Source organism: Hipposideros armiger, unplaced genomic scaffold, assembly GCF_001890085.2.
Source record: "Hipposideros armiger isolate ML-2016 unplaced genomic scaffold, ASM189008v1 scaffold_280, whole genome shotgun sequence".
Lineage (NCBI taxonomy): Eukaryota > Metazoa > Chordata > Mammalia > Chiroptera > Hipposideridae > Hipposideros > Hipposideros armiger.
This window is the reverse complement of record NW_017731630.1, coordinates 1,367,841-1,394,179: the sequence shown is the minus strand read 5'-3', so window position 1 is coordinate 1,394,179 and position 26,339 is coordinate 1,367,841. Positions and strand designations below refer to the sequence as shown.

Below are 26,339 nucleotides of genomic sequence, written 5' to 3'. Positions count from 1 at the left end.
CTGTCAGGAGACCCTTAGAGGAAGAGGATAAACCAGCTAACAGGCTGTGTGACCTGGACGACGGGAGTGGTCCTGAGAACCCACGCAGAGGAGCCCTTCAATCTTAAAGCCACCGAGGGGGTTGAACAGCGGCTAAGTGACCTTTCCGGAGCCCGCTGAGGTGAGTCGCCCGGGGCCAGCTCGGCAGGGGGGTCGCGGGAATGCTGTGGATGTTCTCAGTAGTCGGAGGGCTGCTTCCTGTCCATGCACAAGTCACAAGGCTGTTCACAAGGTTAACACACAGAAAACGCTCACGTCTTGCAGTCGGTTCTCTGGGATCCTGGCCTTCCAAGGGGGGACGCCCAGCCTCGGGGTGCCGTCTGACTGGGACAGGCGCCCAAAACACAAGCCACAAAATGCCACCAGCGGCTGAGACACAGCAAGACCAGCGGCCGGTCGAGTACATTAAACACAGTCATTCCTTTAAATACACAGAAAATTCAAGTAATTTATTTCAAAACTGCTTAGTTTTATCTTGAAATATATATATTTGCTTTAGAATGATCATATTGCAGCATGATTCTCATGCACTTTAAAGTACTTTATTTTAAAAATAAAAAGAACATCAACTTGAGGCAGCGAAGTATTGCAACTGTCTACTTTATCCGGTGGCGTGGGGAGGCCTCCCTCTCTCCTGAGATGGACCGTTCCAAAAAAAAGCACGCAGACACTGCTCCGTGCAGAGAGTGGTCTGAAAACCATGTGCGAATAGCTGCAGCATGTGACACCGTTCTTCCCAAGTCCAAGGTCACTCGTCCGCGGGATCCAGAGACCACGCTGAGGGGTCAGGTGGGGGGCCCTTCCTCCTGCCCCGGAGACTAACTTCCTTCACTGTGCAGCCCAACACCCGGCAGGGGGTGCAGGCCATGAGGTCAGAAGAGTTCAGCAGTGTCCAGCATGGTCGCACGTGCCAGGGTTGCTGTCCCCCACGCGGAGGTGGCCCGGCCGGGAGCTCGGCCCTACCTCATGTTTCCCCCAGCAGATGGTTGCAAGACAAATCAAAGTGCAATGAAAGACTCCACGGCCTCGCCCAGGAGCCTCGGACGACGGTGCTGGGGCCGGGCGCAGACACACACGCCATGCTGGCAGGGACCGAATCTGCTCATTCAAACGCCACCCTGGGCGGCTGCCCGGAACCCCCCTTGCCAATCACGCTCTTCTACCTGCAAGGAGCCCCAGGCCCGCCTCCTCCCATCTTTGGTGTGCGGTCGCCACCACTGCCCGCTGCCCCGGAGCGGGGCTGCCACGGGCACGATGTGTGAAACTCTGAGCAGAGGAAACGCTGTTCTAAAAAAAAAAAAAAAAAAAAAAAAATCCAGTTTGGGAAATAAAATGTTTTCTTCTAAAATAATCATAAAGAAAAATACTCTCCAGCAGCTGCAGCACCAACAAAACGTGGCGAGATCTGTGAGAACGTCCAAATAAACACTTGTGGGCGTCCACAGAGAAAAAATTTGGTAAAAACGTTTTAGTCACTGACTGACTACACGACTCTTATCTGAAGTATTCAGATAAGATGCAGCAAAGAACATCAGATAGTTTTTGATTTCAGGTATAACTTCAGAAATGCAAAATCTTATGTTTTTCTAAAATGCTTATGGTCTACATTGTAAATCTGGTTTACAATTTAAAAACATGCAGAATAATATACCTGCAGAATAAAAGATAAAGTCGAAATTAAAAGATCTTTTTCAATTCAAAAAAAAAAAAAAGATTTTAAATGATTCTTTTAATTGTGGAAAAGGTCATTAGTGTGGTATTTTTGCCTAGTGGCTCGAACCTACCCTATAACTACTGAGTCCCCGCTCCGTCTGGTGAAGGGGCTCCGTTTTGCGCTGCCACTGAAGCAGCAGCAACCAGCTGGCCGGGCAGCGTCCGCCCCACCCCGCCCCGCCGGCCGCCCCGCCGGAATGTGCGCACAGGAGCAAGGCTCAGACCATGGACTCCGTCTCCACAGGCCCCCGCGGGCCCACCTTCCGGGTCAGCCTCAGGACCGTGGGCTTCTCACTGCTGCCTTCGCCCAGGGGCTGGGAAGACAGGCCCTTCTGCTCGTCCTTGGCATCTTCCGACACCTCTGGGTAGATCACCAGGAACGTGGCCGTCAGGAAGCCCAGGAAAGAGCCCACGGAGGCCACCATGGGGATGACACGCACAGTCCCCACGGCGTCGACCACGCCCCCCAGGGCGGACGCCACCAGGATCTGGGAGATGTAGACCTGGCAGGACAGGATGGCACAGTCTATGCCGAAGCCGCGCTTGGAGTTCCCGGGGCTGTGGTGGACGTACTGCAAGAGAAGAGAGCAGGGGTGAGGGCCGTGGGCTCGGCCAGCGGTCACCACACCCGTGGTGTGGGTGTGAGCTCAGACGTCCAGAAACAAAACTCGGCTTCCTCTCAGCTGCCTGGTGACCACTCAGCCCGTCCTCCCACCCCATCCCACTTCCAGTCGACCCTGTACTGGGCGTTCTGGCCACTGCAGTTAAGACGAGGAGATCAACAAAAATGTATTAGGGGTTAGAAAGGAGAAATGAAACGCATTATACACAGACGACGTGATAATTCTGTACATAGACACACACTATGAGACTGGAATACCCCACAGCTACGGGCAGAAGGGCTCAATACCGTAAGTCTTAACTTTCCCAAATTGGTCTACATAACGTGTTTCCAACAAAAAGCCCAGAAGCTGATTCTAACATTTAGATGAAAAGGAAGTGGTCGAGCACAGCCTAGACAACCCTAGAGGACCAAGTGGGAGAGCTTCCACTACAGGGTTCATTCAGGTCTTATTATAAAACTACTTAGTACAGTGTAACATCTGCCGATGAAGAGAGGACCAGCAACACCCCCACACGACACCGGTCTGTGACCAAGATGGCACTCACAGTGAGTGGCGCCTGGTCAGGCAGCCAGCGAGGTGGGAAAGCCAGTCTTGCTCCTCCGCCTCACGCCACACACGGGACGCCCATCCCAGGCACGTGCACAGGACAGGGGGATGGGAATGGGGTGCATGGAAGAACCCCCGGGACACCAACAGGACGGGTGGATAAGCTGGCTGCATGGCGGGGTACGGCCAGGAATGGGGGGCTGGGGCAAGCCCGGAGGGAATCACAGACACGCAAGGGAAGGGAGGTTTGAACGCCGGCAAGACGGGCACATGGCGTCGGGGGCTGGGACAATGCCCGTCTGTGTCGCTCCTTGGGCTGCGCTGGGTTTACAGGTCTGTCTCCCCTTCCAGAAGTGCACGAAGCTGTTCCCCTATCATTTCTGTCCTTTTCTGTGGTCACGTTATACTTCAGCTAAGAGGTTTATTTAAAAATAATGCTGTTATTTTGATTTTCATGAGTTTGATATTTGGTAGGCACCTAACCAGTGAATTTATTTTGCTTTAGTAGCTGTAAGAGATTAGAAGATTAAACACAGCTTAGGTTGAAGAGCGAGATATGAGCTTACTGTGTTTCTCCCTTTCCCTGTGAAGCATCTGTGTGTTAAATCTGAACCACCATCTGCACGTCTACACCTGCGCTGTGGCTACCGGGCGCTGGAAAGGGGCTCATCTGAATCGAGAGGTGCTGCAGGTGTGCAATCAATAGTGAATTTCAAGGACTTGGTGAGAATGCAAAATACCTCAATGTTTTATATTGAGCGTATATTGAAATAATGTCTTGGATGTACCAGGTTGAATAAAACTACAATTATTTTACCTGTCTTTTAACTTCCTAAACATGGCTACTGGAGGTGTGACCTGCCGAGGAGGCTGCACTCTATTCAGCAGGACAGTGCTGGTCCACAGCCTCCCCTCCTCCTTCCTCAGTGGCCTGTGAGGGGACCATGGGGGCAGGCAGCCTCCTCTCCTCCACTCGCAACCCCAGGCAATGCACCTGAAGCCTCCAGGCAGGTGCCAGGTGGGCCAGGGGTGCCAGCGGCCAGGTGGCTGAAGGAACGGACCCTGTGCCTTAGACACTGACCCGGCAGAAGGCAGCTCTGCTGGCCCCTTCAGGGGCCATTTCAGAACCAAAGACCTGAGGGGGACCGTTTGTGCCCGAATGTCCCCCTCGACTAAGGTGCAGGGCTCTGTCTAGAAACGAATGGAGAACGAGCCAGGCTCTGGAGCCAGACAAGCTGACAAAGCGTCCCGACGTGGGATCCGGCTGGTGACCCTGTGCCCCAGGCCCCGCCCGCCGGACCCCATGGACGCGCGGCCGGCGCGGACGCACCTCCTTGATGTCGTGGTACTGCCCGAGCAGGGCGTAGGGGCAGTAGGAGATGCTCATGGACACGATACCCATGGTGCTGATCATCACCATGGCGACGTAGACATTGGCGAACATGGCCATCACGGCTGTGCCGATGGAGAAGCCCAGCGTCCCCAGCACGTAGATGACCCTGATGCTCAGGTCGTAGTTGTCCAAGTACTTCTGTAACAGGGCTGTGGAGAGAACGCGGCCACAGCACGGTGAGCCCGGGGCGAGCTCGCTTCACTCCCAGGGGCTTCCCCGCCCCTCCCTGCACTCAGCCTGGCTCAGGGACCAGCAGACATCCTTCCTGCGTGCCCGCCCTCCCACCACGCCGCTGCCCATGCTGCTCGTCTGGACACTCGCCCCTGAACATGCCTGTAGCTCACTGTGCCCACTCGACGTCCAGAAGCTCCAGCCCCCCAGAAAGAAGCTGGCCCTCTTGGTCCCAGGCCTGGCAATGTGCTGCCGACCCCTGGGCCTCGGCCTGGCCAGAGCCTCCCCAGCTCCCCAGGCCCACACCCAGTCCGCTTCGGGAACTCGAGCTGCTGCCGGCCTCCTCATGGGCGCCCCCCTGGATCTAGAGAGACAGACCCCTGCGCACCCCTCCTGACCTAGCGGCTTAAATGTCACCGCCTCCAGAGAGGGTCGCTGACACTGTCCTGAGAACTCCTGTCGAAGCACTGACAGCCTGTGATGGTCACGCCGGCTTCCGGCGGCTCTGTGCCATTTTATCTCAGGCATCCTCAAGTCTCGGTCAGGCTGCCAGGAAGCGACCACCTCCCCGAGGCTCAGGTAGAGAACGGGCAGGGCGGCCCCTGACTACGATTTGTGTGTCGCTTCCAGAAGCTGGGCCTGGGCACTTCGCTCCCTGGACCGATGTCTGTCACCCGACCCCCATTCTCCAGGATAAAGCTGTGCCTCCAGAGAAAGGCCTCTTCTCCGCGGCAGACTGCCCGACCGCCGGCAGGCCCCAACACACCTGTGCCCTCCAGCGGCGGGACCCTGGGTCCTGGGCCCACACCAGCTCTCCCTGTCCTCCTGGCTAAGGCGCCCAGGCCCCCTCCCAGACATAGGCACAGCGACACAGCTCCTGCAGCCCTGCCATCACCTGAGCCCGTCCCTGGCCAGAACTCCTATCTGAGGCCCCCTCAGGAGCCAGCACACAGAGGACTCAGGGCACCCAGGTCACGGGGTCGGGCCACAGTGGCTTTTCCCTGAGGTAAAAACACAGGAGTGTGTTTTTGTTCCTGAGGGATCAGCCAAAGGCAGGACCCCCTTCTGTAGGGCAGGATGCCCTCAGCCACAGTTGCAGTCACTGAGCATTTCCGGGGTGACTGGGGGATCGCTTACCTGAGCAAATGGCACCGGTGGCCGCGTAAATGACCAGGCCCCAGCAGCCCATCTTCACACCGTCGTTGTAGGCCTGCCAGGAGGTTGAGTTGGAGAGAGCCTGTTGCAGAAAGGAGATGGTTTCAGGGGGCAGGGACCACGTGCCATGCCCTCCGGGCAAAGGTGGTTATTTTGCATCTCACCTGCAGGCAGGCTGTTTGTTTTAAAAGAGGAGGTAAAACGCTGCACTGGAAGGAAAATTAGCCACCATCCAGGTCAGCATCTGAAATGTTTATACCCCAGCCTCCCTCCACCCGGACCCGGCCTGAGCTGCCTGGCAGCTCCTCCCTGTGTCCTCTGAGAGCCCAGCAGCCACACGGCGTGGAAGGGGAGGCGTGAGCCAGGTGACACCACAGGGATAGAAGCAGTGCCCAGCTGAGCCCAGCCACGAGTAATAACAGACCGCGATTTAAGCCACTAAGTTTGGGGCAGTCTGGCACACGGCAGTAGAGAGCCGACGCTACAACTCAGTCCAGGCTCTGAAGTGCGCCCGCCCTGGAAGGCCCCGGCACTTGACTACTGACCGTGGGCCTGGGTGTGGCCGACCTGCCAGGCTCCCGTGATGACCCTGACCATGTAATGGGTGCACACAGGCCAGCTGCCTGCCGGGGGCCGCCCACCTGCGTCACATGGTGCTGGGGCTCCACGAGGTGGCCTGGGGAATGGCCTGGACGTCGAGCCGTGTCAGGCCTGTGGGCCGTCACCACTGCCCAGCCCCCACCCCCCCGGCCCCTCTCGTTCAGGCCTTGCGACCGGCCGTGAGCGCCACCCCTGCAGGTGCCACAAGTGGGGGCCCCGGCGCTCACCTTGGGGTCCCCTTCGAAGATGACCTGGCCCATGAAGTCGGTGTAGAAGACGGCCTCGGCAATGACGGAGAACCAGGTGAGCAGGTGGCAGACGCACAGCCGCATCAGCTCCCGGGGCATCTTCAGCATGGACAGCCACAGCAGCCGCACGGTGGTCTCGCTGTCACCCTCCTCGCTCTCCGTGTCCCCGCTGGAGTTGGTGGCCCCGCTCTGGTTGCGGTGCCGGGCGCGCTGCCGCTGCCGCACCTGCAGGTCGTACAGGTCGCTCATGCTGCGCGAGGGCTTGATCAGCACCACGGCGTTGGCGCGCCGGCAGCGGTAGCGGTGTGAGCCCACCTTGCCGTAGTAGGAGAAGGTGCTGGATGCCTGCCGGCGGAACACGTGCCGGCGCCGACGCAGGGCGCCGGGCGCCGCGGGGGGCCTGCCGTCCACCTGGGGGCAGCCGCTGGGGCCGGCTCTCGGCGGGGAGCCGCTGCCGTTGGGGACTTTGGCTTCGTTCAAGTGATTATCGAGCAGTGTGGTGTCCTCTTTGGCGGTCTCCCTGAGTAGTAAGGACAGGCTGGGCGGCGTGGCCTTGGCGAGGTCCTGGCTGGTGCTGCAGGGGGTGCTGGGGTGGGAGGCGTCGTGGAAGATGGAGGGCTCGATGTCGTGCAGGAACAGCAGCTCGGACTCCAGGCCCAGCGCGGCGTCCGGCACATGCAGCACCGAGTCGCTCTTGCTGCGTACCAGGTCCACGTCCAGGTAATCCAGGGCCAGCTCGTGCTCCGACTGCACCTCGTCGGGAAACAGGGTGCCGCCGGCCAGGGCGGCGGGGTGGGCGGCGGCCTCCACGCTGCGCTCCTGCTGGGGGCTGTACTGTTCCTCCTCGATGCTGAACAGGTGCAGGGTCACCGACACCGTGAACACGATGGCCGCGAAGAAGAAGAGCACCTGGTTCTGTGTCCGGAACCAGGCACCCAGGAAGGTCTGCGTCCAGTCCAGCCCCCCCAGCACGTAGCCGATGGCCCCACCGAGGCCTGCACGGGATGGAGGGGACAGAAACGGCCAGTGAGCGGCACCCGCGCCTCGACCCCAGAGGCAGACAGGCCGGGACAGGTCCTGGAAGGGCTTTCAGCCTCAACTGGGGGGCCAGCCCCGCAACCCACAGGCACATGAGTCAGGGCACTCGTGTCTGGGAGACGGAGAACGGTAGGAAAGGCCAAACGAGAAACACCAGCTGACCCTGGGTTTGGAATTCTGACCTAAGAGATTCCTGCTTCATAAGCAAGCTAAGGGCAGACAAGTGCCAGGCTGGGAAACAGGCAGCCCACGTGACCCCCCAGCACTAACCGCCATCCCCGAGGCTCAGGAAGTGGGCAGCACAGGGCCCTGGGCGAGGTCACCTGGCCAGCACGTCACCCTCCTCCCAGCTCAGTCACTTGGCCCCACTGGGCTGGGGTCCCTGCCCGACCTGGGCGTGCTGGCCCTGAGCGCGGCGTCCCCAGCCCTGCTGGTGAGGGCCAGGGAATGCGGGGCAGGACTCTCACCAGCAGAGAAGGCGTGGATGTTAAGGGCCATGTCCTGCTCCTCACTGTCCACGACGTCCAGCAGGTAGGCACGGATGGGCCCCTCAGTCGCGTCCGCGCTGAAATCCAGGACCACCACCCCCAGCACCGTGAGGACGATGCCAATGGGCTGCCGGTTGGGGACATCGCCCAGGGACAGACCTGATGGAGCACACAGGCAGTCAGACCTCAGCTCCCAAGTGCAGACGGCCACGCCCCCGCCAGAAAGGGGTGATGTCTGCTGGGGTGTTTCTTCCCCACTCACATTAGCTGTTCAGTGAACCTCCAAGAGCTTACTTGCCTTTATATTTTGTAACTAAAAGGAGGAAAGGGCCCTTCCCACACGACCTTCACCGGGAAGTCCGTGCTAGGAGCACTAATGAAGCATCAGCGAAAAAGCAGGCTGTGTGACACACTCGGCCACACAACACATATGGGCGCACACTGGGTGCGGGGCTCCAGTTAGCTCCCGGCCAGGTCCTTGCGAAGGAGTGTGTGCACCCACTCGGCCCACGGCCTGCAGGGATGTCTGTGGGTCGGTGTTCACTGAATGCCCAGGTGACACGACAGCGGCACCCTGGCCTTCTGATGGGGGGACATCAGGCTGGCAGGGGCCGCCCCACACGCGGGGCGGAGTTCAGGGAGGGGCATGGTGCCTGGGCAGTGCCTTCCTGCCCCTAGCACGTCCCCACGTGGGCCTCTCTGTTCTCACGCCCTGAGAAGCTGCAGGGCCCTCGCTACACCAGGAGGTTCTCTGGGGCTCTTCCTGAGCCCTCGGGCATCACTGTCTGCCACTGGAATGGATGCAGACTTGGGACAAGCTCACGTGTGTCAGAACACAGGCTCAGCCTCCTCTCAAGAGTCACTGCCAGAAAACAAGGTTTTGTTCTCAGCAGTTTTAATGGGTGCCCTCAGGGCAAAAATTATTTTCCCATAGTTGCTTTAATTAAACACAAAACAAAACAAAACAAAAAGAACCAACCGTGAGTACACGAAACAAAAAAACAAGTATCAAACTAGGTCTGGACATTTTCAATACCAAGTCTAAGGAGAGAGGAAAAAAAAGGAAAAGATAATTTCTGAAATAATGCTGGAAACAGGACGTGGTGTCAGATACGCATTAAAAACAAATGGGTCACAACAGGAAACGCTTCCCTGTGAACAGGTTCCTAGGGCTTTCCCACGTGGGGCCCGGCTCCAGCGCTGCCAAGTGTGCCCGCTGCCAGGCCACCGCCCGGGTGGCCGAGGGCTCGGCGTGGCGACCCGCTCCGGGACCGAGGGGGGCTGGGCTGGCCCGAGAGGCTCCTGTCCCACAGCCAGCCACTCTGAATTATTTAACACCAAACATATTTTATTGAGTGAAAGGCTATCCCCAGTCCGGACGCGGCCACACGTTGTAGGACGCGCAGCTTGGCACAGGAACACTCACCGATGGCAGAGCCGTTCAGGAAAAGTGCCACGCCCAAGAGCACGCCCACGCAGAGGACGAGGATGAAAGGCCGCCGGCGGCCCCAGCTCAGGGTGCAGCGGTCGCTCGCGGAGCCGATGAGGGGCGTGAAGATGAGGCCGAGGATAGGGCTCAGGAACCAGGTGAGGCTGTAGTACTGCTCGGGAAGGCCTGCAACAGACACGCGGACGTCAGACATGCGGGACGCAGAGCCAAGGCCGGCTGCTGCCATGTGCTCCAGAGGCAGGAGGCCAGGTGCCGCTTAGAGGCTCCTCGGGGTAGGCGTTCCCACCTGCGAGGCAGGGAGATGTGAAATCAACCAAAGCCCTTGTGTCCATTTTACAGGTGGGGGATCAGGCTCGGAGAGGTTAGGGAATCGGCCCTGGGCCACACAGTGGGGAAACTGGGACTTAAACCCAGGGCTGCCCGATTCTACAGTTTACTCACCACCAACCCCCACGCTGGTGTCCTATCGCCAACCCAAAGCCCGTAACCGAGGGCCACAGACACGGGTCTCACACATTGGCCTGAAGGAACAGGCCTCACACAACAGTGCGGCTGACTCGCACACACGCTGGGCACAGAAGAGCACACAGCGTGGTTCCGTTTCCAAGACGTGCAAAGCGGCAACAGGGGTCTCTGCTGGCAGAAGCCAGGGGCCTTCGGGCTGCCAGGCTGTTCTCAACCCGGGTGGGGGTCGCTGGAGACTTCGATCCTGAACCTCTGCGTGTTCTACTTCAGTGAAAAGTTGACTTAAAAAATAAAAGGTGCTTTGGCATGCCAGCCGTGCACTTGGCTGACATTTTATACCCAAAGGCACTGAGAAATGGAATATTATTGTGCTGAGCGACTAAGAAAAATAAACTCATGTCGGAGGAGGAAGTCAGTTCAGAGGAGGGAAGCACCTCTTCGAGGCACTGCTAACGTGCCCCCGAGAACGTCTGTGCGTTGGGCCCAGAATGCGGGGTTCCAGTGGCCTCCGCACCATGGCACAGAGTTTTAGGAGGGGGTCTGCTCGCGTTTCAAGCCAGCAGAGTGGACGGCTGGCGCTGCAGGAAACCACAAGCCTGCTGAGCATCTGTGACGAGCTATGGTTTCGCCAGCAGCCAGGCTTCCCGCCTTCTCTCATCGGCGAGGCAGAGGGGACAGCGGGGGCTGCACTGCCCCACCAACACGACACGCTGCCAAGCACCGCGTTCTCAGAAACGCCTCCCTCACAGAACGAGTTAGTGTGTGCGGCGCAGTTGGCATTTCAGAAGGGATGGAAAGCATTCTTACCCCCAGTATGTAATACGTGGATGCTTACCTTTGCTGGGCTTTTTAAACATGCCACAACTTGACTAACAAACAGCCACCAGCCTGGTGACGATGGCTCCGGCAGACTTGCGATGTGTGCACGCACAGAGGCGCACGCACGGTGGCTCCCTGCCACGCCTGGCTTCTCTCTCAGGGTCCTGGCCTTCCCGCTTCAGGAACACAGACATACTCTGCATTTCCCGCACACCCCCCGACGCCTCTCCAAGGGGCTCACCCACCCAGCCCAGGCGCACCCTGGCTGCTGCATTTCTGCACCTTCTGAACCACCTGTGCACCTTCCCAGGAGACCATGCATCCCTGAGGGCGGCACTGTTTTATTCGTCATAAATAAACGGGACCCACTGAGGCGCTCATGTTTGTTGAACTGAGCCAAACCCTGAGACGCACCTGCGGGGCCAGCCGGGAGACCCCTATCGCCAACCCTCGGTTATGCCGTCCCGGCTGGAGAGGCCAAGGCTTGACCTCTGACCCCTGCTGCCAGCCGGGCCCAGCTAACGGGCCTCAGTCCAGTCCTTGGCTGTGACTGACCACCCCATCCCAGGAGCGCCCTCGTCCCCCAGGCCTACAGTCTGTCTCATGTTACCAAACCTTCCAAGACACAGGTCCCTAACAAACCTACCCTCTCCAGCAGATGAAAAGTCCCCATGGAATCGGGCGAGCAGCCCCTGCCCTCCTCTGCCACCTGCCACATGCACACACCTCCTGGCAGCACGTCATCTTGGCTCCTGGTTACAGCAACGCTCTTACCACGTGTCCAAGTGCCGGGGGATTATACACACACACACACACCTTTGACCTGTGGCATTTTCCCTGGGGCTGTGGCAGCCCCTGGTCCCTGGCTTCCAGTCCTGAGGATGAATGGGCATTAGCAAGCCCACTTGGGTGACAAGCGTCACCGGGATAACTATGCAGGAAGGCACAGGGATCCACATTAGGTGGTAAGTGATGGGGGGCGGGTGAAATGCTGTCTCCAGCACAGTCCGGGTGAGGAGGTTGGTGGACGGACGTCTCCCAATGTCCTGAGCTCACCAGGCCCCCCCATTCTCCAGCTTCTTGATGTCCCACTGCCAGTGACAATCCTGCAATAGCACTGCATTGACCCTCATCGGCACCCACCACAGTTCACTTCACTGTGCCTCTGTTTACTGAGGAAATGGAGGCTGAGACAGGAGACCTGGTTATTCAGATGGTGAATGACATTCAGATGGTGAGTGACACCCACCGACTCGAGCCTGGCACCTGCTCCCGGAGCCCACCCTCCAGCCGCTGTGCCACATGCTGACCCTGCGGCACATCCAGCCTCCGGTTCGGAATTGTCTCTGCTCCTGGGTCCATGGCCAGCAGCCATCCCAAGGCTTGGGGGGCTGAAGACGGGTGCTGTCACCTGCTCCCCAAGGCCTCAGTGACCAGCTGCCCCCTGTGGGGCAGGAGGCACTCAGATGAAGAAGGCAGAGTGGTGGGGCAGACGGAGGGCCGGCCGCAGTCAGGACGGGTGCAGAGCTCTGGGACACATGGGCCGTGACAGGCAGAGCCGACACTGCCCACTGAAGGCTTGTTACGGACAGATTTACGGCACTTGCTGGCGTCAGCTCCAGCCCCCACATCCGCCTCGCTAATAGGCAGAGAGGAAACTGCATGGCCAAAATTGTTCCTTGAAGATTTGGCCTCACCAGGAAAGGCATCAATGGTGGCCACGATCAATCATTACTGCAGTGTGACCAAGAGTTGAGAGGCTACGGGGCCTGATCACAAGGGACTGTTTGTCCACAACTGCTGTCTAGCTCACCCGAACATCCCATTCGCATCGATGAGGCACGAGGTTCTGCGTCAGAGGGAATAACTGAAGGCTGACCACAGTGCAAAGCACACCCCGCGGTCCCGGCTGCCTGAGGTGACAGGCCCTGGCCGCCCGCTCTCTGTCAGCTAACCAAACACGGGACACACCAGGGTCTGGCCAACGCCAAGCCCGCGCTCTTCCCCAGGACATGCTACAACATGGGACGCACATGGCCCAGCTGGCTGTGCAAGGTGATGAGAAGAGAGCCATCTCCACTGAAGGCACCCCTGGAAAACATGGCTTCCCGCCCCCACATGCAGGGACCACAGTAGGAGACGCCTGGCACTGCCCTGGGACAGCTCCCTGTGCAACACGGGGCAGCGACTGGACCCAAAGGGGCTTTCCCATCGCAGCCCACATTTCAGCCAGCGTGGCCACACAGCAGCCGACAGGCTGATGTGACAATTCTTCTCCGGGAAGTGGGTTTACATTCTTGGGATCCTACACTTCACCCAAGGAGCTGTTGCTCTTCTTACAAGGTTGTCACACAGGGAAGCAGGAGACGGAGCGTGCAGGCAAGAGCTCGGCTCCGCACGTGACCCCGGAAGCCAGGCTTCTCAAGTTCAAGGGCGGCGCGCTCAAAGCCAACGGTACTGGTTTAAATCCATCCGTGCACCTCTGCACAGACTGGAAACGCCTGCCCACCCAAGGCTTCTTTTCAGCGAGCTGCTCCCTGTGCTAAGTCGGCTACAGGCGGCCTCTCTGAGCAGGAGTGTGGGGGACACGCGTGGGGGCCACAGGGGAGCCTGTGCTCTGTGGGCGTGTCCCCTTAGACGCAGAGAAGACATCTCGCCTGCACTGACAGTGCGAGGGTGTGGCTTCCAGGTACAGGGTTCACAGACCTGAACTGCGAAGTTGTCATTTCTTTCTGAACACCAGTATGGAACTGAATAAAAATGGTCACAGTATTTAAACCCAAGTCTTAGAAACTCATTAGGAAGTTTGTCAAGCTGGGTGCTGGTCAGCAATCCACCCCAAACCTGTGTCCTGCTCGCCACCGTCAGCAGACCGGCTTCAGGAGGAAGGGGAGAGGCTGCGGGGCCCCGGGCTGCCTGCTTTGGAGGTTCCCCAGGAACCTGGGCAGCCATCACCAGCTCAGTGAAGCTCCAACCCCGAGGGACAGAGGGAGATGGCGTTGGGGCGTGGGCCACCTGGCCCGGGCGTCAGTATCCTCAGCCCACCTGCCTCTCCTTTGTCCGAGGGCCCTTAGCGCCCTCGGGGACCCGGAACGCTGCCGCGGCCTCTCACTCCAGCCCGTATTCACTAACGGCAGCCACGGCTGGCAGGGGTGCCTCTCCTCCGGTTACGATGCCCCCTCCGCTCCCCATCCAAGCCTCTCCTGGTCCTCACCTGCCGTTTCCTCCTCCACCTGCTCCAGCCTGGTTCCCCTCAGCTCTCCCAACACTGCCCTCTTGGACCAAGGTCACCAGTGCTGCCTACCTGCCAATCTGGCCGTCCTCATCTGTGAGACTTGGCCGAAAGCCCCAAGAGGGCAGAGCATGTGGCACAAGCACAGCTCATCTGGCATAGTGCCCGGCCTGCAGTGAGCTCCAAACATGCTGGGGGAAGACACTGGGGGGCAGTGGTGCCCAAGCCCCTAGTACCCCCCACACCCCTAGTACCACCCAACCTGGCCCTCCTCCCAGTGGATGGCTCTCCCTCCCGCTCGGCATGCGCTGTTACCCCCCAGATGCAGGGAAGGCCTCCTGCAGAGGGGGCCACGGCGCAGAGGCCGCAGAGACCAGAGCAGGTCAGGCCGAGGACGGAGGGAGAGCCAGGAGGAGCCAGCAGGACCCACGGTAGGTAGCTTCTGGGTCACTTTTTTTCTCCCCAGTTCTTCTGAAAGCAAATTCTAGAAGCAGAGAAACTGCAAACCCCCCAGGAAATTGTCTGCACTTGAGCTCCGTGGTCACAGCTATGGGACCAGTTGGGGGCAACAGCCCCGGCCCCACAAGGGCACCCAGAGCTGGGAACACAGGGACACTGGGTGACGGCTTCCTTTGTTTAAGCATGTTGGCAAGAAAAACATTTCCCATCACGTTCCCAAAGCCTCCCAGGAGTCATGAGTGAGGCCCATCCTGGCGCCCACGCGACAGCGAGAACAGTCCCCATTCCCGGGGTCGCTGCCGCTGGGATGCCGAGAAGGTGGCATTTCCCAGCCAGGCTTGAAACAAACACAGTACGGTCCGTAGTAAATAATTTTTGTTTTCTTCCAGGCAAACGCTGAACAACAATGGTGGGACCAGGAAGGCTCCCCGTTCACAGGAAATGCTTAGTGTGTCACCGCTTGTCTGAAGACTGTGAGGTCACGGGTGACGGCGGCCACGCTTGGTCACTCGCAGTGGCTTCCATTCAATGTCTTTTTTGATAAACTGTACTCCTGGGGAGAGGGGGCCAGGGGGCGGGAAGGTTGCTGTAAATGTTTAACAAAAGACCTGCAGTGGGAATAGGAACTCACACTCCTTTCCTCAGCAGACAAAGCCTTCCACATCAAGATATGCTTGTATTCTTAGCTGTGAATTTCATGATAACATTAAACTCTGAGAACTGGCTCTTCGTGGGAAACGCTCAAAGGCCTTGAGTAACCCTGATGAGTTTAAGTCACTGATCCCTGTGGGGAACCCGCCACGCGGGGGTCCCTTCGAGGAGCAGACATCCCTGCCCTCCAGGTGGGCACAGGCCCCGAGGTCCAGGACTGGGACAGGCAGGCACCAGCCCCAGTGCAGTGCGAGGTCCCCCAGGGAAGCCCCCCACCAGCAGGGAGGGTCTGCACAGGATGGGGGGGGGAGGGCCACAGAGCTGCAAGAACACTCCGGAATCCTCCAGCCACAGGCAGAGGGGAGGAGGGATGAAAAGAAAGGGAAGTGAGCTCAGGTGGTTTTTCGGGGCTCCACTCAAAACGGCAGTGCCTGGCCATTTTAGGGGAGAAGGCGTGGGACCTGTGTGCATGTGTGTGGGCCGGAACTCTCCAGGAACCTGGGGGGCTAGGAGCACAGGAAGTAAACACGGATGCCCCACACCCAGCTGTGCTCCCCGGAAGCTGGCGTCCATCACAGTGATGGGGAGCAGGAGCACAGTCCCGGTCCCCACAACCTCAGCCTGGTGGGGGCAGAGCATTCTTGATGGCACGGACATGGGTGACGACTGCTGAGGGGAAAACCGTATGACACAGATGTCACCCGAACAGCCGAGTTCATTCATACGTGTTCTCTGTGACTGGCCCACAGCGAAGGAGCCCAAAAGGTCCCTTACGGAGCACTGTGCCGCTTTAGAATGGACGTCTCTCAGTGACTGGCAGCTCCCCGGGGCCGGAGGGCAGCGTGTGCCACACTCCAAGTGACCTGTAAGACCCATGACCTCCTGAGGCAAAGGGACAGCCCGAGGCAACTCCTACCTCTACTCAAGCCTCAGCTAGAGTTCTCAGCCTCCACCTTCACTCTGCAGGACGCCCTCACTTCCACATTTCTAGGCTGAGGGCTGCCTGGAAGAGGCCTCGCAGACACAGGTGGCACAGTCAGGAGACAGAGGAAGGACGGTCCTGGCACAGAGCACCCTGCTGGGGGTGGGAGGTAAACCGTGACAGGTGGCCCAGGAAGTGCCACGGACACTACTGGACAGGAGCAGCGGACACAGGGCAGAAAGGCAGAGGTCTCAGCTGGGAGTGGGGTGCGGCCACAAGGTCAAAGTGCAGAGCAGATTCGTGGGTGACTAACGCCCAGACCAGGACCAGCGATTTCCCCAAGGTCACATGTTACATGGAGCGTGGTCAGGAAAGGCTGCGCTGCCATCCTGGAGCCCTCGTCACACACTGGCACAGCAAGGCAGGGCCCCTGAGGACCCCGTGTGGCCCGGGTCACTGTACCAGCGTCAGCTCTGGTGCCCCCTCCCTGCAGCCGAGAGTGGCTGTCCTGCCTGGTGACCGCAGAACTGGCTATTTGTATGTCCCTCCTCTACATGCTGGCCTGCCCTCCCTGTCGTCGTGTGTGGTGCCCGATGCATGATGCCCACCTCCCACCGAAGGTGCAGCCTGGGCCTGGAGCTGCAGGCGCACCAGCGCCATGGAGGAGGAGGCAAGGGCTGGGCATGTCCCCGGGCTTCACACCCAGGAACCCTGACTCCCAGCACCCCTGCTGAGCACCAACCGGCAGGAACAGGAAATCAGCAACCAGCGAGACACGCCTCCTCCGCCCACACGCCTCTCCCTTCTCCACGTAGGTGAACCGATTAAGATGCATGTGGCCTGTGGGCCCAGTTATAAATCCTGAGTGTCAGTTACACAGGTGCCTCACAAGCGCTTCAAACCCAGCAGCTGCGTCTACGCGGACTGCTTCCGGTTTGGCTGTGGCTCAGTCGTGCTCTGCCGTCACCATCCAACAGGATAACCACGGCGAAAACACGGATGGATCATGTGCGAGACCGTGGGCAGCAAACGCCCTCACTACCCTGCGGGACGCTACGGACTATTCACGAGAACCTAGAACCATCAGCGAGACGGGCTGCAGACCTGCCTCGGCGGCTGAGAGGACAGGAAGTGCTCCTCGCCAGGCCCCCGGGGCTCCCGGAAGAAAAGAGCGCGGGGCACTGCACACAGCGGTCGCTGGGCCAGAACACATCCTCCAGGCAGCCAGTCTCACCGTCAGGATTTAGCGACAGGAAAATGGACGCATGTGGGAGTCTAAAAGGAACCTTAAGAAAAACAGAACCTGCTTGAAACTGATGGAATGACATAACCCTCCCCGGACTCCGTGCCGGCCTCCCCGACACTGCACGCCTGAGCAGAACCTGCCACCTTTGGTGGCTCTGGTGACTTTCTGCCGCCGTCTCTCCGGCCCTTCCCTCTCGTCCAGCCCTGACTTCTCAAAGGGGAGTGCCAGCTTGAAGCTTCCCCCAGTTTCCATTTTATGATACGGCTCCATCTAGACTTGTAGACAAAGTGTTTCTAACCAAGTCACTTCAATTAGGTTGAAGTTTCTTCAAGTTCCCTTCTGTGACGTTCCCAAAATAGCTTATAAGCTGTAAGACATGCCCGTAGGCACTCTTCATTTAGAAGGGGGCGAGCGACCTGTTCTGACCCAAAGACAAATCCTATTTACATGTAGATGTGCATGTGTCATGTAAAACTTAAACAGCTAATGTTTCCACCTCCTGGGAAATGTTTCTGCACTGACTGTTTCCACAGACACAAGTTCTTCTTCTGTCTTCTTTAATCCATGTGTGTACACCTTCATGCTCTGTCACTAGAATTCTGAAAATTGTAATGATCTAGTACGTTTGGAAACTGCTATAATGCGATATAGTGCTTACTATTAAAAACACTACTGGGGCCGGCTAAGTGGCGCAATGGTTAAGAGCTGGCTTGGGACACCAGTGGGCCCCGGTTCAGATCCCACATATGAGGGCCGGTCACACTGCCCTCCACAGCTAAGATGCTGAACAACAGCTCAACCTGGAGCTGGGCTGCCGTGAGTCGCCGGCGACGGCGTAGGCTGCAGTCCCTGTGGCAGTGGGTTGCCATGGGCTACCGTGTGTAGCCAGCAGCCAGCATGAGCGGCCAGCAGCCGCCGTGAGCGGCCGTCCAGAAGCCGGCGACTGATCTGCCTCNCCTGGGAAGAGCGCAATGATGGTGCCAACTTGGGCCAGTGAAGCAACATCCTCCACAACTAGACTGAAGAACAAAAACAACAGCAACTTATCTGTTGCCCTTCCCCCAATTCCCCAGCACTGTTCCCATCCCCCAATTCCCCAATTTAAAAAAAAATCTTTTAAAAACAAAACAAACAAAAAAACACTACTGGCGCTTTACCAGTGGTCTATGTGCAATACTGAAAAAAGGAAGAGTGTCTCCTGTTTCTCTGTAAGTCACCTCCGTGGAGTAGCACATAAGGTCTCCTGTGATCGGACCGTGCCTGCCCAGGCCAGATCTCTCGCTGGACTCTGCATGGGGCTCGTGCGCTTCCGTCCTGTGGCGCTGGTTGCGGCTTCCCTAACACACCACACTTTCCTCCATGCTACATGCTTATGCACTGATTCCTACTCGTTCTTCGTGCCTACTCAGCCCAGCGCCACCTCCTCAATGCAGCCTTCCCACTTCCTGCCCCCCCCCTTTAGTTGGGTAGCCTTCTGTCCTTACCCACTGTCCCCCATGCCTGCCTTCGACAGAACAGGTAATGCCCAGTATTCTACCCGTCTTCCTCCAGACCACAAACCACAACCTTCGCCACAGGCCAGAGGAGCACCCGCACAAGCACACCCCCACGCCACCGGCTGAGTGGACAGCCTCCCCCCAGGCCTCCCGACCTGGACCCCTTGCTCCCTGGGACCAGGGCTCCAGCAGGCGCACGCTCATCCCCAACCGTTCGGCCCCGAGTCTGTGTCCCTTTCTGGACCTTGAGCGCCCGGCCACTCCGGCTCACCTCCAGCGCCTGGCACGGTGCCTGGCACCGCACAGGTAGGCTCAGACTTTGATGAAAGAATACGGCACATAATTCCTTGGGAAAAATGACTACAGCTGACATTTCATTGTTTCTAAAATACAATGATCTGAAACGCAAGGAAATTCATGCTTCCCAAGCCAAACAAAACAGCCCTGCACCGACGTTTTCCAGTTGCTCTGCTCAAAACGCAGGCGGCTCTGACAAGGTCCTCCCCGAGTCGTGGCTGTCCCTCTGCCGGCTGCCTGTTTCCCACAGTCGGTGCTGACTGCGTTTGGAGGTGCACTGCGGGCCCCCAGGCAGGGACGACATGTGTCACGCATTCTCCCCCACTGGACAAGGGCGGGCAGCCTGCCATCTCCCAGCCTGGGGCCATGTGTCACCCTTCAGGTTTCCTTAGTCTCCAGGCAGCAGGAAATCCAGTGTTTAGTTGGATATTCTGTAAGGCCCATTGAAATTTTTTTTTACATTTTAAAAACTGTGCTAAAATGTACACAGCGTGAACCTGACCACTGTAACCATGTTTAAGTACACAGTTCAGTGGACTACAAACATTCGCATCGCTGTGCAGCTGTCACCCTCGTCCGCCCACAGAACTCAGCCACCTTCCCACACTGACGCTGCCCCGCCCAGCCCCGGGCCCCCTCGCAGGAGTGGGGTCACGCAGTGCTTGTCCTTGGTGCCTGGATCGTTTCACGAAGGCTGACGTCTTCAGGGCCCCTCCAACCGTGGCCGTTTACCGTCCCCTCCTTCTCTGCACCTCCGGCCCTGTGACCCGGCCTTGCAGATGGCACCGGGTGGACCCACCCCCTTGCTCGATGGAGCTCCTGGGGGCACCGGCACTGAGCCAGCACTCTACACAGGGAAGGACTGACCGATGGACAATCGTCCCCAATGTCCCCACTAGGGACAGCCTGCGCACTCCTCCCCCATCCCAGGCAGGAGGCTTGCTGCTGGGCGCCCATGCCAGGCACAGCAGAGAGCAGAGGAGACCTGCCCCTGCCCTCGGGGGGTTGGACAAACTGCCAAAGAGAAGCCAGGGCTGAGCACGTGTAGGAAGGGGAACCATCCCTGGAGAGCCCTCTGACACCATCCTCCAGGTGAGCACGGCGTCTGTTTCCAGCCGTCTGAGCAGACCCGCCAGGTAAGGGGCACGACAAAGGACAGAGGCCAAGCCCGCTCTGGTTTTCAGCTCGAGAAAATGGAAGAGCCGGAGACAGAGTTAAAACCCATGTGCTGCAACCTGTTCTCGCCAAGAGGACAGCCCTCCATGAATAGAAGGGGCCCCCAGTGCTGCCCAGGTGGCACTGTAGAAGGGCACAGAATCGGACACCTTGGGACTCCCTTGCCCCCTGTGACACCGAGGGTCCGCATGCTGTCCCGGGGGAGGGGGGGCCGTGTTCCTTAGAGCCTCCTGCGATGGGGCTGGAGGGCCTACAGGCCTCACCTCAGCTTGGGTGATGGCTGTGTCCAGAGTCACCACTCACGCCTCCGCCATGTGCGACGTTCCAGGTGTTCGGGCACGCGGCCTCCAGCCTCCCTGAGCTGTCACTTCTTCCGGCCAGCAGGGCCGCCTAGTTCTTTGAAACCTCCCTAAACTCCGCAGCTCCCATCCCACCCCAGCCGCCGTGCACAGTCCACAAACCAGGGCGCCCACAACTCAGCGGAGGCAGAGTCCAGGCCAGCACAAGCCCTGCCACTAGCACTGGGGGACCTGCGGTGACTCACCCCACGTCTCTGGGCTTTGCTGCCTGGACCATGAGGCAAGGGGGACACCAGGCGATTTCTGCCAGGCCCACACGGCACTACTCACTGTGACAAAGTGGCCGCGTGAAATGGCAGGCAGGCCTTTGGAACCCTCCTGCCCAAAGGAAACAGAGCAGCTAGCTGCTGGACCCACTTTTTCAAAACAGGAAAACCAACCGAGAGTGCTACCGGCACAAGGTTCTTGGGGTGCCAGTACCTTCAGACCCAATACAACGAGTCCCACCAGGCCCTTTTCAATGCATCACTATACCCAAGGGGAGCTCCCGGAAAGGCCATGGGTGGGCCTGAACTGCAGGACACTAGGAAAATAAAATAACCGGCTACGTCCCAGGCAAGGGGATTTAAATAACATCGCACAACAGCTGCTGCCGAGTTTCAAACACACCTGTTGGAAGCTCCACGTTAGATGCATCGTAACCGAACCTCACAACATCTGTGCACACTTAGGAGGGCGCGGGCGCACAGGTGCTCAGCTCGGACACCTCCCGAGTCCCTTCAAGCACACGTCACACCCGACGTGGAGTACCGAGATGCATCTTCTGTTGGGATGCAGCTGACTGTTTCTCAACTCTTGCCAATGAGCTGTGTTCACAGGCGCTACCCTGCTGATTTCAAACACTCTACGAAGAGTTAGCTGCACAAGAGGCAGCCGGCTTAGAGACGGGGCCCTGCGCCCCTGCGAGGGCTGAGCTGTCACCCATGCTCCCAGGAGGGCCCAGGGCTGGGCCTGGGTTTCAGAGGGGTGTGGACGCTGCTGGCTGCGTCACGTCCCACGCCTGCTCCCGCCACACCAGCCCCCACTGTCACTGTCCCTACACTGTCCAGGGAGCGGAGGAAAAGGACCAGCACTTAAGGCTTTTCGATGTCTAACACTCTCCTTAACACAGGCGTTTAAGGGCGGGCTTTCCCCACAGAAGAGGAGGTGACCTTCAAGGCCCAGCAAATCACATCCGAGGAGCCTGATTCTCGTTAAGCTCCAGGAAAATGGAAAACGCGGGTGTTTTTGTTAACTACACAGACACAAGATGAACATGAGCCTCCCCTACCTCCTGAGTGAGAGACCACGCTAACCCTGGCTCTGCCCGTCAGTAAACCCTCCTCACGCTTCGCCTGGAAGCCTCAGCGGGTACGCCTGGCAAAAGCAGGCCAGGAGTCAGGATTCTCGGGTTGGCCAGCTCATTAGTCGGACGAGGGGCAGACAGACATCCTTTCTTCTTTTTACGGCTTGCGCTTTCCCTATGGCTACTTCTGGAGCCAAGAGGAAACCGCGAGTGTGCGTGGCCGGGGCGCCCAGGCCTCTCCCTCCCCAGCAGGCGGCAGGCCCAGGGCGGTCCGCTGGGGCAGGCGGTTCCCAGGCTCCCCTCTAAGACGGGTCCCACAGTCCCGCCTGATGCTCACTGCGACGCCAGGCTCATCAGCGGCTCGCTCTCCCGCGGCACACGCACACGTGTGCACACGCCCGCCGTGCAAATGGCCGCCACCTCACCACGTCTTCAGTCACACGCACCTCCTCCTTTGCCACCTCGAGCGCCTTCCTTCCTCTCAGCCCGGCGACTAACGGGGCAACACCCTTTCGCAGTAAGAATGCCACTGTCTTGTCGCCTCGAGGCTCCTTTCAGGGAAGGGGAGGTCATGTGGAACCACATGGGCCCTGAGTTCAAGTTCCAGCCTGGCCAGGTGACATGGGGACACCTTTCCACAGGCAGTGCTTCCCCGAGGGCAGGAGAGCCCTGCAGCGTCCTAGAGCATCAGGGAGCGCAGACTCCCCAGGACAGAAACTCAAACACACATGGTTTAGAGGGTCTGGATTTAGATGGCACCGAGCGTTTTCACCTCTTTCGAAAAAGGGTGGCAATTTAACTCCCTGCGGGAGAGCCCCTCAGCTCCAGCGTGTGGGGAGAAGCGAGGCCGGCGCGCCCAGACGCTGCCTTTTACTCTCCTTCACAGGCGCTGTGCAAACGGTCTGGTCTGGCCACGTCGTCCCCAGGGCACAGAAACAGGCAAACCCTGCCAAGTCTGCTCGTCACCACACGTGCAGTGAGTGGGGACTGCAGGAGACAACTTGCAACCAAAACCAAACACCCCCAACTCAAGTTGACTGTGAAAGAAACATAAACCAGCACAACCTGAAATGATAAGTAGGAAGTTAGGAAGTATCGAAAAACCCCGATTCTTCTAAATAACACAGCTAATGTGATGAATAGAATTAATGAATAAAACAAAATAAATACTGGAATCATTATTATTGTTTTAATTTCCCAAGCCCAGGATGCACTGACCGGCCTAGGTGGCTTCCACACGGCGCCAGGAATGGGCTTGGGTCCTGCTTCTGACATGTCCATATCATCTCCCTACAAAGGACGTTTAGACCAAGAAAAACACAGTTGCAAATAAAAATGTGGGACTCAGCGCCGAGACCACCACACTGCACCAATCTATACCCTGCTTTGGTAAAAGAACTTACATTCTCACGAGGACACAAATGACCTGGTTTGTCACCTGTTGGAGCTCCATTGCACATGGCAAGTCCCCAGGTAACGGCTCAGTCTAGGCCCCCTCACCTGCTGATGAGTTTAGTGACTGCCGCCCTGGCTCACGGGACAGCTGGGGAGATGAGGTGGCCTCCCGAAGGCATCTGCGAGGTGCAGCCTGTGACTGTGGGCCGTGCCCCGGTGTCTCCACCCATCTCCCCTGGGCTGAGTTCACACTGACAGCACAGGAAGTTGAATTTTAACCTAAATATGGACCCCAGTTGTCATCACTTCATGCATTGTAAACACTGCCACAAAGTCAGTGTCCATAGCAGGCTGTCTGGGTCCCAGGCCAGGCCATGTGAGGTGATGGAAGTTCAAAGTCAAGCGAGGCCACTCAGAGAGGCTCCTTAAGCACCAAACACTGTGGCCAGCGTTCAGAAGCAGCTGCTTAGAGCCTAGTGACACGTTCAATTACAAAAAGAATTACTCCAACCAAGTAGAAAATACAGATGAAAAAAGGGCCACAGCTCTTCAGAATTACCATGTCAGCCCTAAAAGCCCCAGGTCCGGGGTGCTGCTGGCGACAGTGTGAGCGGTGTCGGATGCGCCTATGGCTGGGACGACCCCAGAGGGTGCGGTGCCACCTCACGAGAAGAAGGTGAAGTGTGAGGCTCAGCAAACAGGCGCCGCTGGCCGGCGGGCAGCCCTGGTGTCCCTGTGGTAGGAACTTGACGGCTCGCTCCTCACTGCCTCTCCGTCTCTGATCCAAGGCCACGAGGCACCTCACTCCTGGCTCTGGCCTGTGATCACCTCCTGGGGAGGTTCTAGAATGCTCCCCGTGTTGGCCAACACTGACAGTGCCGTGGAGAACCAGCAGGGAGGGGCAAGCGCTCCCACCTCAGTGGGTTGCTGGACCACAACAAAAGCTGCTACAGCTACAGGAATCTGAGATTATCGCTCGTGGGGCCCCACACACTTCGTTCCTCCTCTGAGTGCCACCTCCCAGCAACCTTTGCCACATCCATCCTCCCTGCTGGGCGGCTACGGGGTGGCAGGCCTGTCTTCCTCCTCTGTGTCCCCAAACGCCAGCCCTGTACTCACTGGGTCCCCCAACACAGCTGACCTGGAATGCCAGATGGAGAGGGGGCCCAACTCAGGTTATAGACCCCTGTTGAGGCCTCTGCATGGCTCACGGCCCACCCACCTCAGCAAACAGAGGACAGGCCTCTGTGTGAATGGACGGCTTTAGGACCACTAACCGGGAAGCACCGTAACAGCAAAACCTACTGCTTGCTTCCACTGTCAGAAGATGGGACAGCTTACCACCAAGTAAGCCAAGACCGACACACTGCCAGACACTTACCAAGAGTGACACACACATCTCCCTCCCACCAGCTCTGCTTGGTGGGCTCCAGGAGGCAGGGGCCCCGGGCACCCAGGGGCCACCAGGACGTTCAATCTTGGACAAGGTGCTGACAAGCAGCACAGGGGTTTAAAGGCATCTTCCCTGATCAACTGCAGTGTCACTGCGCCTCCTGCGAGCGGGCCGAGCCGAGGACTTGCTACACCTGGGGCAGAAGCGGCACCCAAGAAGATAAGGAGTCAGATCTCTGGGCTTTGACAAGAGCATGTGGACATATCGGGTGTCTAAGACGTGTCAACTTCCCCTTCATCAACAACTCATCCGTTCATTCATTCGTTCTGCAAACACAAAGTGAGCCTCCCCTAGGAGCCCAGCTCCAAGCCCAGTCACGAGAGATGGGCTGCGAGCAGGAGGGACTTGGACACAGCGGGCACTGCCCCGCGTCTGCGCGCGCTGGGGGTCAGTCAGGGTGGCCACTGCATGTTAACAACAGAAGCCAACATACTGACTCATACCAACCAGCACACTCGCCACCAATGGTGCCAGCTTAACAATTCAGTAAACTGTCCAAGACGAATTGTCACGTGCAAATTCTCTTAGTTGGCTGCTCCTGGCTTAAAAACAACTTTTCTGCTAATTTCTATTACGGCAGAGTTCGAACTTACTTACTTCTCATAGTTTTCAGCGTACTCAATTTTCAGTGGGAAATGTTTCTTTGGGGCATCAGTCTTACCAAAGAGAAAGGGCAGGCTTGCTATTGTTTGATACTGCAGAACGCAAATTGCAACGTGAAGTTTCACGCTTGGGTATCTATCTAAAGCACTTCCCCACCATCCCTAATGATGAATATGCAGGTAATGGGGAAATACGAGACATTCCTAACTGCAAAGCAGGAAACAGGGCATTCACAAACTGTCATAAGCAGAGCACGTGTCTCAGCTACCCACTGCTGTGTGACAGATCGCGAGCCCCATGGTGGCTCAGGCCTGGGCCCCGCTGTGCTCGGTGGTCTGGCTCAAGGTCTCGCCCCGCGCGGCAATCACCTCAGGCTCAGCGAGGGCACACCTGTGGCAGCGCTTGCCCTCTTGAGTGATGAAGGACTCGGTTTCTTGCAGACCCCAGACGGAGGGCCTCAGGCCCTTGCTGGCCACTGGCTGGAGGCCCCCTCAATTTCTGACCACATGGGTCTCTCCAACATGGCAGCTTGATAATTCAGTGTATAAGCCAAGAGGGCAAGAGAGAACCTTCAGACCAGATGGAAGCTGTGCTCTTGTAACCTAGTCAGGAAGTGACATCCTCTCACTGGTGACACAGTCTGTTGGTTCAAAGACAATTCTTAAGAAGAGGGGATCCCGCAGGCCATGAAAACCAGGCGGTGGGGAACACTGGGGACCATCTCACAGGCTGCTGGCCACAGATGGTCCCCGCGGGTCCCTGGGATCCCATCTAGCCTTCTCCCTGACCCCTCTGGGTAACAGCAATTTTATTTATTAAAAATGAGAAATCTAAAACACAGTGTTCTAAGCTTGACTATAAGAAACTAGAAAACGAGTAAATTAAAACCAAAGTAGGCAGAAGAAAAAAAACGAAGAGCATAAATTAATGAAATAGGAAAAGGACAAACAATAGAGAAATCAATGAAATAAAAAACCGAGTCTTGGAAAAGATGGATAAAATTGATAAATATTT

General features: G+C 57.9%; 1 protein-coding gene across 1 annotated transcript in view; it reads right to left on the bottom strand.

The window, feature by feature from the left end:
* Positions 1-559: 559 nt before the first annotated feature.
* Positions 560-26,339, bottom strand: part of SLC45A4 (solute carrier family 45 member 4) — a 37,237-nt gene continuing 11,457 nt past the window's right edge. The window contains exons 4-9 of the mRNA XM_019657900.1: positions 9,444-9,632; positions 7,997-8,176; positions 6,471-7,486; positions 5,626-5,725; positions 4,255-4,466; positions 560-2,324 (exon numbers count right to left, since the gene is read on the bottom strand). Of these exons, the coding sequence (XP_019513445.1) occupies positions 1,971-2,324; positions 4,255-4,466; positions 5,626-5,725; positions 6,471-7,486; positions 7,997-8,176; positions 9,444-9,632 (2,051 nt within the window). The 3' untranslated portion in view covers positions 560-1,970. The remainder of the gene's footprint in view (positions 2,325-4,254; positions 4,467-5,625; positions 5,726-6,470; positions 7,487-7,996; positions 8,177-9,443; positions 9,633-26,339) is intronic.